At 36.8% G+C, this 15732-nt stretch overlaps 1 protein-coding gene across 3 annotated transcripts in view; it reads right to left on the reverse strand.

Annotated features, from left to right (window-relative positions):
• Nucleotides 1-1355: 1355 nt before the first annotated feature.
• The window catches only part of ksr2 (kinase suppressor of ras 2), a 118094-nt gene continuing 103717 nt past the window's right edge, over nt 1356-15732 (reverse strand). For 2 of the 3 annotated variants that reach the window (XM_085295290.1, XM_085295288.1), the window contains one exon: nt 11193-14494. In XM_085295290.1, coding sequence (XP_085151416.1) covers nt 14348-14494 — 147 coding nt within the window. In that variant the 3' untranslated portion in view covers nt 11193-14347. Of the gene's footprint in view, nt 5905-11192; nt 14495-15732 lie in introns of those variants that run through there. The other variant, XM_085295289.1, reaches the window with a different exon arrangement.

Below are 15732 nucleotides of genomic sequence, written 5' to 3' on the forward strand. Positions count from 1 at the left end.
GTGTGCATTTGGCTGTGAGGAACAGAACAAAAGCTGTGCCTGTTCTGGATTCATTTGTCCAGTTCATATATTTTCATGGTAATTTTGCATATTTCTTATTTTTTTTGTTCATATTTCTCACACTTTCTGTCATTAACTCTGTGAGTGGTAGTGGCTGTGTGTACCAGTTTGCTCACATTATCATAATGAATATTAAGCAGATGCAGTGTTTACCATATTCACAATTACAAAATCAAGATGTACCTTTTATTCTAAAGGTAAGCAAGCTTTTCTATCTTTAAATACCTTATTTAAAGCACATTTCATAGATTAGATTTGACTTGCATTAATAAGCAAAAAACATGAACTTAATCTAACATTTCATCCTTTTGTCAATCTCCAAAATAATGCAATTTATGAAAAGGTTTATTGGGAACCTTTGGTCAGATACAGACATTAATTGTCGCAGTCTTAATAGCCTGTATGATGATTTCTGTCCACATCCATCTTTATTCTCCTTATTTCTTATCTATGTACACTCACACTTCTAATCAACTATTTAGTAAAAACATATGTACGTTCGCTATCCATTTAAAAAATGGGCTTTAATGTTTTCTTTTAGCTGTTTGAATACTGACCAACAAATTAAAGTTGCCCCCAACCTGCCCCCAAAGACTGAAACCTAGTTCAAATGGCACTAAACTAATTAGTATGGATGTATTGAGTTCTGAGGTTTTAACAAGCTAATAGATTTTATCATTACTGTTGCCTCACAGCAACAAAGTTATAAAGTAAATACTTTGTAGATAAACCCTTTGCATCCCTACGATAAATGAAAGGGTATCCTGTAGGTGATGGAAGAACAAATAGACCGTCAGGACTTCTGAACGTGGACAACAGCTTTTAAAAGGCAGCCTCGTAGCTGTAAAAATCCAACAGATGATTAACGAATTCAACAAGACCTAATATTAATAACTCAGCTTGTAAATTGCCCTGTGTGTGTGTGTGTGTGTGTGCGCGCGCGCGTGCGTGTGTGTGTGTGTAAATGTAATCCTTCAAATTACTGCCACGAGCTATAATAAAATAACATCAAATAAGTTCAGTTGGCCTTCCTTGGTCAATATCAAGAGAATAATAAATGAGCTTTCTAACTCTAATGTCAGTGCAACATAAGCTGCATTAATAGCAACGTTAATGATGTCTTGGGGCCTAACGTGAGTCATACTGTTTGCTCTTTTTTTTTCTCTCTTTTCCATCAATCTATTCTTGCAGAGCAAACAAGACAAAAACTTGAATAAATAAAGTCAGTGGACTTCAGTGGTATTCTTAAGGGCAGGTGCTTCATCATATTTCACACTTTTAGATGTCAGATGCAAACTTCACACAAACAGCATGAACTTATCACTTAAATTTTTTATTGACTTTTTTTTTCCTCTTATGAACAGTAGAACAAACCCAAATGCTGCACAAAAAACACAAACTTTATATCAAGGCCTGCAAATGTATTTTTTCTTTGACATTCAGTTGAACAGCAGAAACTAAATCATTTTTGAAAGGGTAGAAAACTTTTATAAACTTTACTGTACAAATTATACAAATGAAGTTCCATTACAAGCTTGAATGATAGATAGGCTCTTTTGAATGAGGACAACATTATGTGTTTTTGCTGATGTTGTTATGAGGATGATAACGCTGATGACCACAAACAACATGACGGTGACTTTGATGATGAAAAAATGTATGATTTCTTTTTTTTTTTTCATAATCAAAATCAGAAATCTGGAGGGGGGGGGGGGGGGGGGGGCATCAAAGTGTTGCATTATGACAGTTGCAGCCAAGCATTTTAAGGTAATAATGGCAACAAAAGAAGCAAAAAAGATATGCTTTACAGTGAGATGAGGCCTGGACAAAAATAATACTCATATACAACAAACAGTATCCACTCAAATGCTAACGACAGATTCAGAGTACATTTGAATCAGCAGTATGAGCAGTTGTCATCAGAAAGGAGGTTGTTGTGTAAATTCAGGATAATATGTTCTCTCCTTTTGGAAAAGCTGCTTGTATTTGACATCATCCTGTACATTCTCAAGTTTGACTCATTTGATGACAGATAGTTGAGTTTAAATCTTTCCAAACAAAACTCTGGGAAAAAAAATGACAGAAGTATTGTAAGAAGCCCTTTCAATGCACTCCCTGGTATAACAGTCAGATTGAAACACTTTCATGGTGTTTCTCAGCATTCCTCATTACACTACAAGGCTGCATCATTCTCACATGTTTAGCCTACACATCAGCCTCATATGTATCCAGAGTTCCACCTCTCTGACCCTGCCTTGTTTGTCTGTCCTCGATGCTCTCGACAGTGAACCATGAACAGTTCTCAGCAGGAAAATAATCACCTTCTCATTTTCTCAACTGCATGTACTCATCTGTATTTGTCATGGAAAGTGGGTTTACATGGATCACTGTGTTTTGGGTCACCTGAAAATATTTCATTGATCAATTAGGCATGCAGAGGAGCTGAGAACACCTCATTTTGCAGTCTGGTGCTGCCTTTCTTCTTCTGTGAATCATTTTTTGAAGCCCTGCCACAGTGTTTGATCTCCAAGGTGCCCTATTAGCCAAGTGCATGTAGGAAGATTAAGAGGAACTGCTGAGAAATAGGTCTAATGGTGGTTGTCCTCTGACCACATTGTGTACACTCACACAGGATGCAGAATACTTCATTGTCTGAAAAGCACTGTGCTAAATCAGCTTCCGCCAGCTAGGACTTTCAGACTTCTCACTAGTGTGGCTGATGTTCGCTTCACAATTCAAATTAATACCAAAGACATGGTGGAGATTTTTACATGAAAAATGGAAAGTATATAAATTGGTCTTTTTAAAAATCTTGGATTATTAGATAAAACTATTACCACAAGATAGGGAAGTGAGACTTGAACTAACAAGTATTTTATTTCTTGGAAATTCTTGATTGCTAGAAAAATAGACTCACCATATACATCCTTTAATGCCAGGACACACATGGAACAGAAAAGTTGTCATTTCTTTAAGCGATCCTGTTCCAGGTGTAAAACTAAGGCAGTAAAAAGGCAGTACAGCTTCAGGCAGGATGCACATAACATAAGAGCTTGTTTGTGTCTCTTGGTTGCCACTGCCTCAAGCTTTTTAGTGGAGCATACTGAAAAGAAAAAAAACAAACCAAACCAACAAAAAAACTTTCCCCTTTTATGTTCAGCCATCATTTCACTTTAACACACACACACACACACACACACACACACACACACACACACACACACACACACACACACACACACACACACACACACACACACACACACAAGCATAATACATATGAAACCACGTCAAAGGCTTAATCAGGCTCATGCTTTGCTCACATTATTGGTAATAATGGCATTATTGTGTGCATATAAAAGTAGCCATTCAAACAAACAACTGCAAAGCAATTTCAGGCAGAACAATTCTAATTCATTTTGTCCAAGGACGGACAAGTTTACATTTGAATTCTTTGCAAAGGGAACAATAGAGCACGATGCCATATTTAGCTATGTTGTGGCCATGAACTGAGCAGTACAGCGCCAATCCTTAAAAGTATTCTGCAGGCAGCCTCTGTAGACACTTATATGTTTCTAGTAGTGAAGCTTATGGTGGATGTGGCTTTAAGTGTTCTCACTAAAGAGTGCACAGGGAGGTCACTGAAAGCTCCATCTTAATTAGCAAAACATCATCCTTTGAGGATATGACTCCAATTTTCTGCACTATGAAAAAAAGTGACACCATCCATCAGTTCTATGTAAATGTTCAAGGTGTACTCAAAGACAAAAGTTGACTCTGACTGCTAAATAAATACAAAACACAAAACTGTCACTGATGATTATTTATGTCCATTGCTTTCATTGCATAGCTGTGAGGTCATTAGACACCTGCATGTGTGGGGAAAGTTTCAAATATTGTCTTGTCTTTCATAAACACAAATATAAATATTCCGTCCAAATAGCACATTTTTTGTCTCTGTAATTTGCTCACATAGCATGTACACAAAACATTTCTCATCACTCACAGATTCTAATATTGTAGAAGCAAATCTCTCAGAGAAAAGCAAAAACTCGCATTCATTTCACTGGATGTGAATATCAGCAGAGGTATTTTAACATTCGTCTCGTGGGTATGGAGTTTTTGGAATTCATTCCATTCTTCTTCACTCACTTGGAAGAGATTAATTTGTCACTCCAGACAAATGGGTGTGTCGATTTCCAAGTTAGTAGACCATGTAATGGAATCAATTAAACTGAGATGCTCTCATTGGAAGGTTTGATTCCCTCCACCAGCACTGCACTTCTCCATTTTTTTTTTCAAAAGCAGTGACTTGTTCAAACTTGCCTGGTAAATTTGAAAATCTTGGATTAGATTTTGAAATGCAAAGCTTTCTTTCAATCTATAATTTCTCTGTGCAAGAAGAGAAATAGAAACTGTCTGATGTGATGATTTCTGGTTTGTACAAACAGTAAAGTTCTCACATTTGGATTCAGATAGAAATGCCGAAAATCAACTGGGACAATATGAGTGACAAAAAAAGAGTCACCTTTTTGCTTTGCTAACCCCTGCTGCTGAGATGTCCTTGAAAAAGGCACTTGACCTCCCAACTGCACAGATACAGCTGCTTAGTGACCACAAGTTGTGTTCAGAATGTTCAGACGTTTGATGTTAAGAATCACATCAACCCAGCCTCTATAAATTTTACATATGGGAACTTATGAAACATGATCACTGCCTTTCTTGAAGCCTGCGTACAGGCAATGTCACGTGTATGACGCTCTACATTTTGTAGTAGTGCAACATGTATGTACTGGCATAATCTGCAAGTGCTGTATGGCTGGGGTTGATGGTGGGTTTTGTTCTATAATTTATATTGCAGCTGTGATGCCAAAGGCAAGCATTTGCGTCTGTATTTTAGCAGTGACAGCATGTGTGGTTAAATAAGAGCAGACCTTACAGTGTTTTTTTAAGACATTTTGCCCTTAAATTAAAACAAAACAGCGATCTTTTTTCTTTAAACACTGACTAAAGCTTTGTGTCATACTACATCTGAGTTATTCATTCGCTGCAGATGTTCTATTTCATCGTTCTCAGTATGTTTCATAGAAATGCATTTTTTGTGGCAAGTTTGAAACATGTTATTGGTATTTCTAGAGGCCAAGTTTGTTAGCTATTACTGGTTACAAGCACAGAAATCCAGAAAAAAAATGAAAAATCAAGTGGTGCAGTGGAAATTATACATAATTTGGGTAGGGTTAGGGCCTTCAAAAATGATTTACAAATCAGTTTAAAGTGTTAGAAATATCAAAACAAAACAAACAACAACAACAACAACAACAAAAAACAACTTGCAAAATGAAATGTTGCAGTTAACAATTTTGTAGCGAGCTGCCGTGAAAATGTCCCCCAAGAGCAAAGCTTAAAAAGCTAAGAAGGATATGTTGCACAGTCATGATACTGGAGAACATACTTGCAGCTGAAAATGAGTTGCAACGTAGCATGAATGGTGGTGTATGGATTGTTGAAAGTGTTCAACAGAAAGACACAGGGTGTTTTAGGGAAGGGCTTCAGGCATAGAGCGGAGAAAGGCCTCTCTGTTTGAAAGTCTGCGGTGTGTTTTGTCACCCACTCTGGGAAAGTGGGCCAATACTGACCGCTAAAGGGTCCATTCAGGCATGAGGGGGAACGTGTAAGAGCTGGAGCAAGAAGAAGGAGCAGGAAAGGTGAGAGTTGTGGAAGCAAGGTGGGACAAGAGAGGGTGGGTAGGTGGGTGGCAGGCAGGCAGGCGGTGGAGCAGATGTGAGCAGAGCTGAGGACGAGCTTCACACAAAGACACTGTCCCATCGATGTCTCCATTACAGCCTGGAGCAGGAAGGGGAAGGAAAACAAAAACAAGATTAAATTCTCCGTCTTAACACACAGCACCACAGGAGTCCACACTGTTAGATGTCTAACTGCTGTCATCTAACAATGCAGAACACATGGAAATCAAATTAAACACATCCTAGAACTGTATTCCAAACAGTCTCTTTCAAATTGTCACATACTGGCACTTTTCAGAATTGGTGTAAGTCTTCAGATCTTGATGCACTGTCAAGATGTGAAGGGTGTGCCTTCAGACTTGTAGCAGATTTAAAGCAGTTATTTCTATATGTTGTGCAGATAAGACATCCAAACTTTGCGTCCATGAAAGTGACAATGGATCTTTGTGAGAAGCACTGTTGTTACACATTATCAGCCAGATGGGCCAGCATAGGGCCTGCTGGAGGGGAAGACAGGGTCACATCCTCCATCCTTTGGATTATGTAAGATTTATTTTTGGGATCTACAGTTCAACCAGTGTGGGTTTGCCAAGTGGATGTCAGGCAGTGAACCACTCTCAGGCTCTTGAGCATGATGTGAAATTACCACAGTTTGACCACCAAAAACTTCTTCCCCAAACATGTCACACAGACTACCCTGCTGGTTGCAATTATTTAACATTTTCACCTCATGTGACGGGGAATGAGTCCCACTTTTGCATGGGATTTAGTGCTTACACACAGGTGTTGCCAGTCTATTTTGTCTTGGGGGGGGGGGGGGGGGGGGGGGTTAAGCTTCAAAGCTTAATGAGTATTTTCTAACTGGCACGACTTTTGGCTCAGGCAAGCTAAACCTTTAGGACATCCCCATTGTATGGCACACTTTGTAGCTCTTCTGCTCTCTCTTTCTGTTTGACTTCCAAACCCCTGATCTAATGAAATACATCTCCAGCATAATAAACCATGTGGGTGTCTTTAAATGAATAAAGAGAGCCCTGCAGTCCTTGGAGGCTGTGTGACAGAGCTAATCTAAATTTGCTATTTTCGAAATATTTATGCTGTGTGTTTTTGTAGACCTATATTATATTTGCAAAGGTGAGCACAGAGTTGGCATAATTAGCCTCATTAAGCCAATGAAGTGCCAAGAAGAACATTACATGACAAATAAACTTTGACGCAACTATGTTTGCACGTTTAGGTGCAACGCAACTGGTGGCTGGATCAATTTCAGTGGCAATATTTTTACTTTTTTACCCCTATTTTTAATGATTGAATGGGAAGAGTTTGGGGTGGATCGTATACCATATGCGACTATGTTTAGCCAAGAATGGCACGTTGGTTGAGGTTATGGAGAAATTGTTCTTGGGGCTAAATATAAATAAACACATTTTGCACATAACTTTGGATTTCTTCTGCATTAACCCATACCACAGTTTTTCTGCATCCTTCTATGATAGCCAATCATTTAGGGAGAAAAATTGTTTTAGCTTATACACCAAAAGAGCAGCTACCTTTGCAGTGATTTTTGTGTCATTTTGAAACACATTCAGTTCTCATAATACATCTTTAGTTACACCCTCTAAATCACTCTGCAATTAAACTTTATTGAAATTCTGCTGAGAATATAGTGTATAATTTTCCATTCCCTTTATTATAGTGCATGGTTCCTGTTTTGTGCTGCCATGAGGACCATCAATATTCAGTATAGGGAAAGTATTTTTTAGTTTTATTACCTGCAGCCGTGTTGCTCTTACAGTATATTTTCCTTATGATTAGCTCTGAAAGTACAACGATCTCAAAATGGAATAAATAAAAAATGAAGATGATGGACAAAATATTACGAAGACATGATCAAAGGTATCAACCCAATGCAAACATCAGAAAAACATTTTATTTTAAATGAAATAACTTGACATTTATAACAGGAAAGTGATTTTCTTTTCCAATAATAATGAATAATTTCCTAATTGAATTAAATTAAAATTATTATTTTAATATAAAAGCATCCACTTGCTTTTATACAGTCTTGACAATAACTTTTTCAAACCTCAATTTTTTCAAATCTTATTTATGAAACGTTGAGCGCAGAAAGAATTACAACTTAGTATTTGCAAGAACTTGCGTATCACTTTAGAAAGCTGTTAAGCCTGCAAATCCATTGTTCCTTTAGGTTTTTTAAGGAGCTGTGTTATTATTGTTTCTTTTTTTAATTAGGATTTTATTATGATAGCCATCAAGTGGATTATCCATAATAATCACAGCAAAGGAACATATTTAATTTAATGACCTTGTGAATCCCTGTTGTTTTTATTTTTGCTTCTTATGTCAGTATATACTATAACAAGAAATGCACTGAACCTTATCGGGTTTTAACACTTTTAAGAATGTCGACAGAAACCAAACATTCATGCTCTGGTGGGCTTCAGGCCTTCCTGAGATTGGGTGATGTGGATTTTTTACACTTCGGTGACTGAGGCTGGACTTTAATGTTGGATGTAGAGGAGGAGGGCTGGTTGTCCACCTATCTATCATTTCATTTTTCTGCTCCATGCCCTCACTAACTCATTCTGTCTATTCAACCAGTGAGTCACAGGTCTGACACTGTATGACACAGATACTTGCACACACATGCACACACTATCATCAGTATGCCAGTTTGTGCACGAAAGACTGGAAATAAATGAAAGAATTTTTGTACTATTGGAACAGCTTCACTGACGTGAATGCCACGATACATGTTCAAAGTAATTCTGATGTATATAAAGTTGATATATTCAATATCCTTGGTTTCCTTATGTTTGTCTAAAATGTGCTATGAATAAGCTTCTAACCAAGGTACACAAAAAAGTATCACAGATACTTATGTATATAAGTTTAGAGTTGTGAAAAGTTAAGATAAATGTTCATCAAAATCAAGACCCCATTTTTGCACATCGCGCATTGTTATATGATTATTATCTTGATATCTTCATCATGTATTGTTGAAGTCAGATGTTAGTGCCCATGGGGATCTTTCATCATTGCCTTCCTACAGCCTTTGAAATAAATGGTTTCTTTTCATTTTAGGGGACAAAAGACTTCAAGACAAGTACAAACTGATACAGTCTACTGTCCTTTCCCAAAAAAACCCTCATATTTCATTCACAGTAGATTATAGAAAACATCAAATATTTCAGCTGAGAAAATGCACCAATTTAAGAAAAATATTAGCTCAATTTAAATTTAATGTCAACCCTACATCTCAAAAAAGTCAGGATAGGAGAACAAAGCACTGGAAAGGTAGGTGGTACTAAAAAAGGAACAGCTGTAGCAAGATTTTGCAACTAATAAGGTTAATTGGCAACAGAATGATGTGCCATCTTCGAGAAGAAAAGTTTCTCAGAGGTAAAAACAGGCAGAAGTTCACCTCTCTGCAAAGAAGAAAAAACAAACAAACAAACAAAAACAAAACAAAACAACAACCCCAAACTGCATCACAAATTCTGGAACAATTTCAGAAAACTGTTCCTCAACATAAACTTGCAATGACTGTAAATCATAACCTACAGTACATAATGTCACCGAAAGATTCTGAGAATCGGGATAAATCTATGTGTACATGGGATAAGGGACAAATTAATACCAGATGCTCTTGAGTTTCAGTTCCTCAGTGGCACTGCATTAAAAACCATTGCATGGGCTCAGGAACACTTCCAGAAAACCCTGTTTGTGAACACAGTTCGACATGGCACCTGTAAATGTTAAGCTTCATCATGCACAGAAGAAGCCATATGTGAACATCATCCAGCAACACTGGTGTCTTCTCTGGGCCATATATGCTTGTTTAAAATGGACCGCACCTAAGAGGAAAATTGTTCTGTAGTCAGACAAATCCAAATTTGAAATTAGTTTTGGTAAGCATAGACACTGCATCGTCTGGACTGCAGAGGAGAGGGATCATCTGACTTATTATCAGCACTCAGTTCAAAAGTCTGCGTCTCTGATAGTATTAGTGTGTGTTAGTGCCTGCCTGCTGTCCACACATTTCACTAACTGAAAACATTTGGTGCATTATGAAACACAAATACAAAAAAAGACCTAGGACTGCTGAATAGCTTGAATCCTAAGACATATAGGACAGCATTCCTCACCCAAAATTCCAACAATTAGTCTGCTCAGTTCACAGATGTTTACGGCTGTTAGGGGATGGTAAACATCCCAGCTTTTTTGAGATGTGCTGCTGCCATGAAATTTAAATTGGAGTTTATGAAATTTGCAAATCACTGCAGTTTCCTTTTATTTTTACTTATCTGAGCTCATTTAGAGTTGGGGTTGTACATTATTTAATAATGGATTGCATTTATATAGCGCTTTACAATTCCACTATTCATTCACTCACTGGTGCAGGCAAACCACAGCTGTAGCCAAGGCTGCCCTGGGGCAGACTGACAGACGCGAGGCTGCCGTATCGCGCCATCAGCCCCTCTGGCCAACACCAGTAGGCAGTAGTTGAAGTGTCTTGCCCAAGGACACAACGACCAAAACAGAGAGAGCTGGGGGGTCGAACCAGGACTTTTAATGAATTACCCATTTATTTTTGATTTTCTAAAAAGGGCAATGGATTGTGTTATCTTACTGCATGCAGGCTGAGGCATTTCCACATGACAAACCCAGCTAAACTTAGTTTATGGGTGTCATGGAAACAGTTCACTGGTAGAAAAAGTAGAAATAAACCTGTAGATTTCAACTGATGTCTTTAACCTCTTAAAATAATGGCTCATTTAATAGATCCTGTTGTGGATGTGAAGTTGGTTTTAGCCTATTCTTTCAAGATTTTCTTGAAAGAATATCACTTTAAATTGCTTTTCACTACAATTGTGTGCTGCTGATTGCTTCAGTTAATTTTTTTTCCAAAGGATGGACAGCTGGGAATATTCAACAACTAGAGAATTCATTTAGTTTGTGAGCACCTGCAGAGTGGCTGCGTGCTTTGGCACTATCTCACTGCACAGCATCTTACAATAAAAAACAGGATGTTAAGAGTTGCGATGGTTCATTGGTATTTTATCTTCATCTCTGTATTATTTTTCCACCATAGAAACAGCACATTGACTAAAGCTACTGTTCTATGTGACTAACAGCCATCTTATAAGCCTGCAAATTATATAAAATAGATATTTCAATTTTATTATGACAGTTTATTAGAAATTGAGAGCAGATCATCGAAATCTACATTTTACTTTTACTATATAAGACTGAATTTTAGGAAGTGCATTTGTTTGTGAAGATGTGTTAAAAAATTGAACCAACATAAAATATGGATAAGGGTCGACTAAGATAAAAGATGTCATAAAAGAAAGAGAAAACGTCCAAAATGAAAACATCTTTTTATTGTCATACACTTTTTAAAGGATGAGTGCAAATAAAAGAGCTTGTGATCAAAATCTACTCATCACTAAGCCATGGACCATAAGGCATCATTAAATACAAGCTTTTTGGAGCTATCATCTACATTACAGGGACGGAATCAAGGAAAAGAAACAACACAGCATCAATGCTTATGCAATTAGAAGGAAAATGAAGGAAATAAATTAAAATGAACAGATAACAAAGGCAACAAAAAACACAACACAATTTATACATTCAAAAGAAAAAGTTCAAAAAGTTCACAAGGAATATTATTATCACGGCAAGTGACGATAAAACATTGTCTACAATCTGTTATGTACACTTGGCATTAATGTTATATCTTTGATTGTTGTCCAGTCGGTTTGTTGTCAACTTAAGCATGTGCACAGGTCGTAACTTTTTAAATTTTAATTCTAGTATAATCATTTATATAATCTATAAATATGCTGCAACAATCATTCTCTCGAACAAAGCTGTTGAAAAGTTTTGCAAAGCCTGATGTAAAATTTGAGATCAAACTGCTCAATGGACAACAGGTCATCAGAAAAATGCTCACATACTTTTTATATATAGTATTGAAGGATTTTTTTTTCTTAACAAGAATCAATCTTTGATAGTCCATCTCATGCACTTTAAAGTTGTAAACAGTACAAATATAAATGATCCACTTACAATATTTGAATCTGAGCAATTCCAAAATAGACAGACTCCCAAAAACAGCAGCAGATTGTTTGTATGCATTTTCCAACACTGGCAGATGTGTATATAATGAGGTGAAAATGGCTATTTAACATGACTGGATTGTCTCCATCTATTCAACGTGGCTAGACAGAATCAAGCAGTGTACAGCTCAAATTATGCCACAGCTTCCAATTTCATGGTGATATGACTTAGCTAGTTCTCTATAACATACATTTAAAATATATTTTGATATACAGTATGAAGTAGAAAAATGGCCAGGGGTGGTCTTCAGCATCCTGATATGTTTTATTTATTTTTTTCCTGATATGTTAAAGGGAAAATTCAGCCAGATTTAAGTTACATGATTGCAAGTTTCAGATTATTTTTAAATGTGCTCCACAGTCAGCTTTATACCAGTGTTGTTGTCAAAAATAACCCATTCAAAGCCATCATTGTAGACACAGATGGAAAAGCTGTTGTGTCTAATTAAACAATAAACCTGGCAAAGAAGTTAACACTATCAAATCTTGCCAATTATCACAGCAAATAAAGACATATATTCATTTTCTACTGCTCCAGTTTTTCTTATCCTTTAGAACTTTTATAGCATCTGATGGCAGGTATATTTAAAACAACATCTAAGGGCAAACAACGATTTTTAAGTAACCATCAGAGAGGAACATTACATTTTATCTGCTTGCATTCACAAGGAATGCCATATTTCTGTTATATTCATAAGGAGCAGGTAGCTAAGAAAAATCACACTGACTCTGTATACCAGATGAGAATTAACTAAAATCTTACAAATGATAATTTTTTTAGTAATGCAGAGTGGTGCAACCATAACTTACGGTGGCTGACATTAGCAAAAAGCAGATTTACCAATTTATGCAATACTGGAAGAAGTAGCTTTAGCATTATCTCGTAACTCCTCAACAACAGTTGCAAAGTCCTGCTTTAATTACCTACATCTTACAAGAATGTATCATTTGTATGCATCTCTTTCTCAGATATTAATGCAGTCAAGCTGCCTGTAAAATTCATTTTGAACACACAGCTGATTACAAGATTATTTATTCAGCTTGGAAGAGTAGATCTTAAAACCTGCCATCCGAGAACAGTGCAGAGGGAGGGATTTCAATAAATATTTAAGATTAGGAAGAATTTATTTGAAGCGTTCAGTTTCAAAGTGACTCCAACACTGCTTTTAAGAAACTTTGTAACCTTTTTTAAATTTTATTTTGCTATTCAGAAGCCACATTTTTCTCAATCTATGTCCAACAGTCACTTCAGTGCAGAGATGGGGATTTTAAGCTTTTTAAATCTTTTCCATTGGATACACATATTGAGTAAACTAATGTGTAACTTGTAAAACTTTGTGATTAGGGTCTACAACTTTAAAATAACTTAAAATTACTGTACCGACTACACTGTAACAAGCTTTGGATCTATATTATACTGTTATCTGCCATTATCTATTTAAAGAAAAATAGTATACAGTGATTTATGGGAACTGGGGAATGGTTTTTGGGGGGGGGCTCAGTGACAGCACTACCGAAAGGTAATTAGTTCAGCTGACGAAAACTACATTTCAAGTGTCAGCAATTTCACAGAACATCGTCAAGTAGGGGATTCCTGGTCTGACCGGTGGCTTTTTTTTTTCTTTTTCTTTTTTTTCCCAAAGGCTGTTATTGTTCAAACATCTAGCTTATGTTCACAGGCAATATTCAAAGCACAGGCTGATCAGAGAACAGTCTCCCATCAAAGAACTGGGCCAACACATCCCCACACAAACAGGGATGCTGGCTTCTTCACATTCAAATGGTACGGTGTAAATAAAAGGGCATTTTCAGTTAGACAAAACATTTGAGACAAAGATGAAACCTGGACATCCACACATGAGACAATGAGGTAACGCTGACAAAATGGTCTACACATTTGACAGACATAAGGAATGGCAACATAATGTTATGAATATATACAATATGTGATGTTCAACGTTTACACTCATTCGAACCAAACGAGAATAAAACATGGAAAAAAAACACAAAAAACAACATTTGTTCAAAACTTTTTTTTTAAGTCCAGGATGACGTGATCTGTTTGAAATTACAAGCAAGATACAGCCAAGAAATAAATATAATGACGGGAACAAGTCAATAGTAAAAGACAAAAAGATAAAGGAAATATATCCAGTATGGTGTGAATCAAACCAAAGAAAATATGAGTCCCGACTGCTTTGAGAAACTGGACAGTCAACGTATCTGTACACACACATGCCAACATTCCATGAAAATACACACAGCACGGGCAGTTTTCATCACTGGGCTGGCTTTTGGATTCAGTGCATTCTTTAAGGAGGTGGGTTATTTATGTGGAGTTATGGCGGCTGCTTTTTTATACTTGCTGATTGTTTGCCGTTTTATGTCCCTAACTTATTTGACATACTCAGCTGACTTCCAGAAGTGCCCTGGGTGGGAAAGGCGGCGGTTCCTTTTTGGCAACTTTTCCAGTAAATCTACCAGCTTGGAGAAGCTGGGTCGCTCCTCTGGCTTGTATGCCCAACAGAGGAGCAGAATATCCTGGAAAGCAAAGACACAGAAAAAAAACTAATTATTTGATCTTTTTCAGGTGCTTATGTGATGAAAGAAACAGGTGTGTCCAGGTTGTCTAAAAACTTCATGAAGCTAGTTGGTGTAATTTGGCCTGATTATCTGATAGTGAACTGTAACACAAGCAGACCCAGCAATGGTTTTGACTTACATTTCATACATGCAAACAAGGCTGGCTGGCATATGAGCTAAACCAAGAAGATTGAAATTTGTTCCTTAAGCTGGGCTACACAACCTAAGTGTGCAATCTGTAAAGAAATATTTTCGTTCAAATGGCATTTGACAAACTTTACAACCACATAAGGGACTATCAAGACGAATGCAAAGACAAAGCCAAATATCTTCAAACAAAGGACAGTGTTTCCAACCTGACTGTGAAATCTGACTTGACACCCTTAAAATATTAGCACACTGTCATCTTTACAGAGATTTTTCAATTTCAATTAAAAGCATTCTTCAAATACCTTTTGTTGGTGTCATGTGAAAATCTACTTCAGATGAATCCAACCTGCGATTGCTTGAGCTGTTTCTACACATAAACTCATTACAAAGTGAGGAGAATCAGGACACTGTCTCCGGTCGCCTTTCTCACATTACTGTAAACCCAAATAAGATGACTGAACTCAGACAAGTTAAAGCAAATGATTGCCTTTAATTTTTCAAGTTGATGAACTTGAAAGTCAAGTGTTTATGCTACATGTAGTATTTAATTACCGTTTAATTTAAGTATTTACAAAGTCATAAGCTCTTTTCGAGCCCAACATATAACATTTCTCCCACATTTTGCAGATGGGAGAAATGTGCCTTTTAACATATGCTTTATATATGCTGGGAAAGACCTGAGTCTTAATTTATTGACTAAAACCTAACAAAATAGCATCAGAAAAAGCAAAAGTAAAATAAAATTCAAAAAAGAGGGGGAAAAAAGAATAAGTCATCCCAGTTGGGATGAAAAACTCTGATTTAAAGTCCATGTGATTAAAGTATCTGCCACCTCACCTATCTCCTGAGGCAATGTTATGACAAGTTTAGATTTCCCTCACATCGGAATACTGAATGGATATCCCTAATCATGGAAAGGGGCTAGCAGCTGCATTAACATTTCTAACAAAGTGTCCATACATGCTAAGCTGGGAGTCAGAATGTCATGGAAGTCAACATTAATATACTCAAGTCAATAAAAATTTAACCTCAATGGCAGATATAAT

Source organism: Mchenga conophoros, linkage group LG12 (assembly GCF_057382185.1).
Source record: "Mchenga conophoros isolate Kocher_MC1m ecotype Shallow Benthic linkage group LG12, M_conophoros_male_GT1.1, whole genome shotgun sequence".
NCBI lineage: Eukaryota > Metazoa > Chordata > Actinopteri > Cichliformes > Cichlidae > Mchenga > Mchenga conophoros.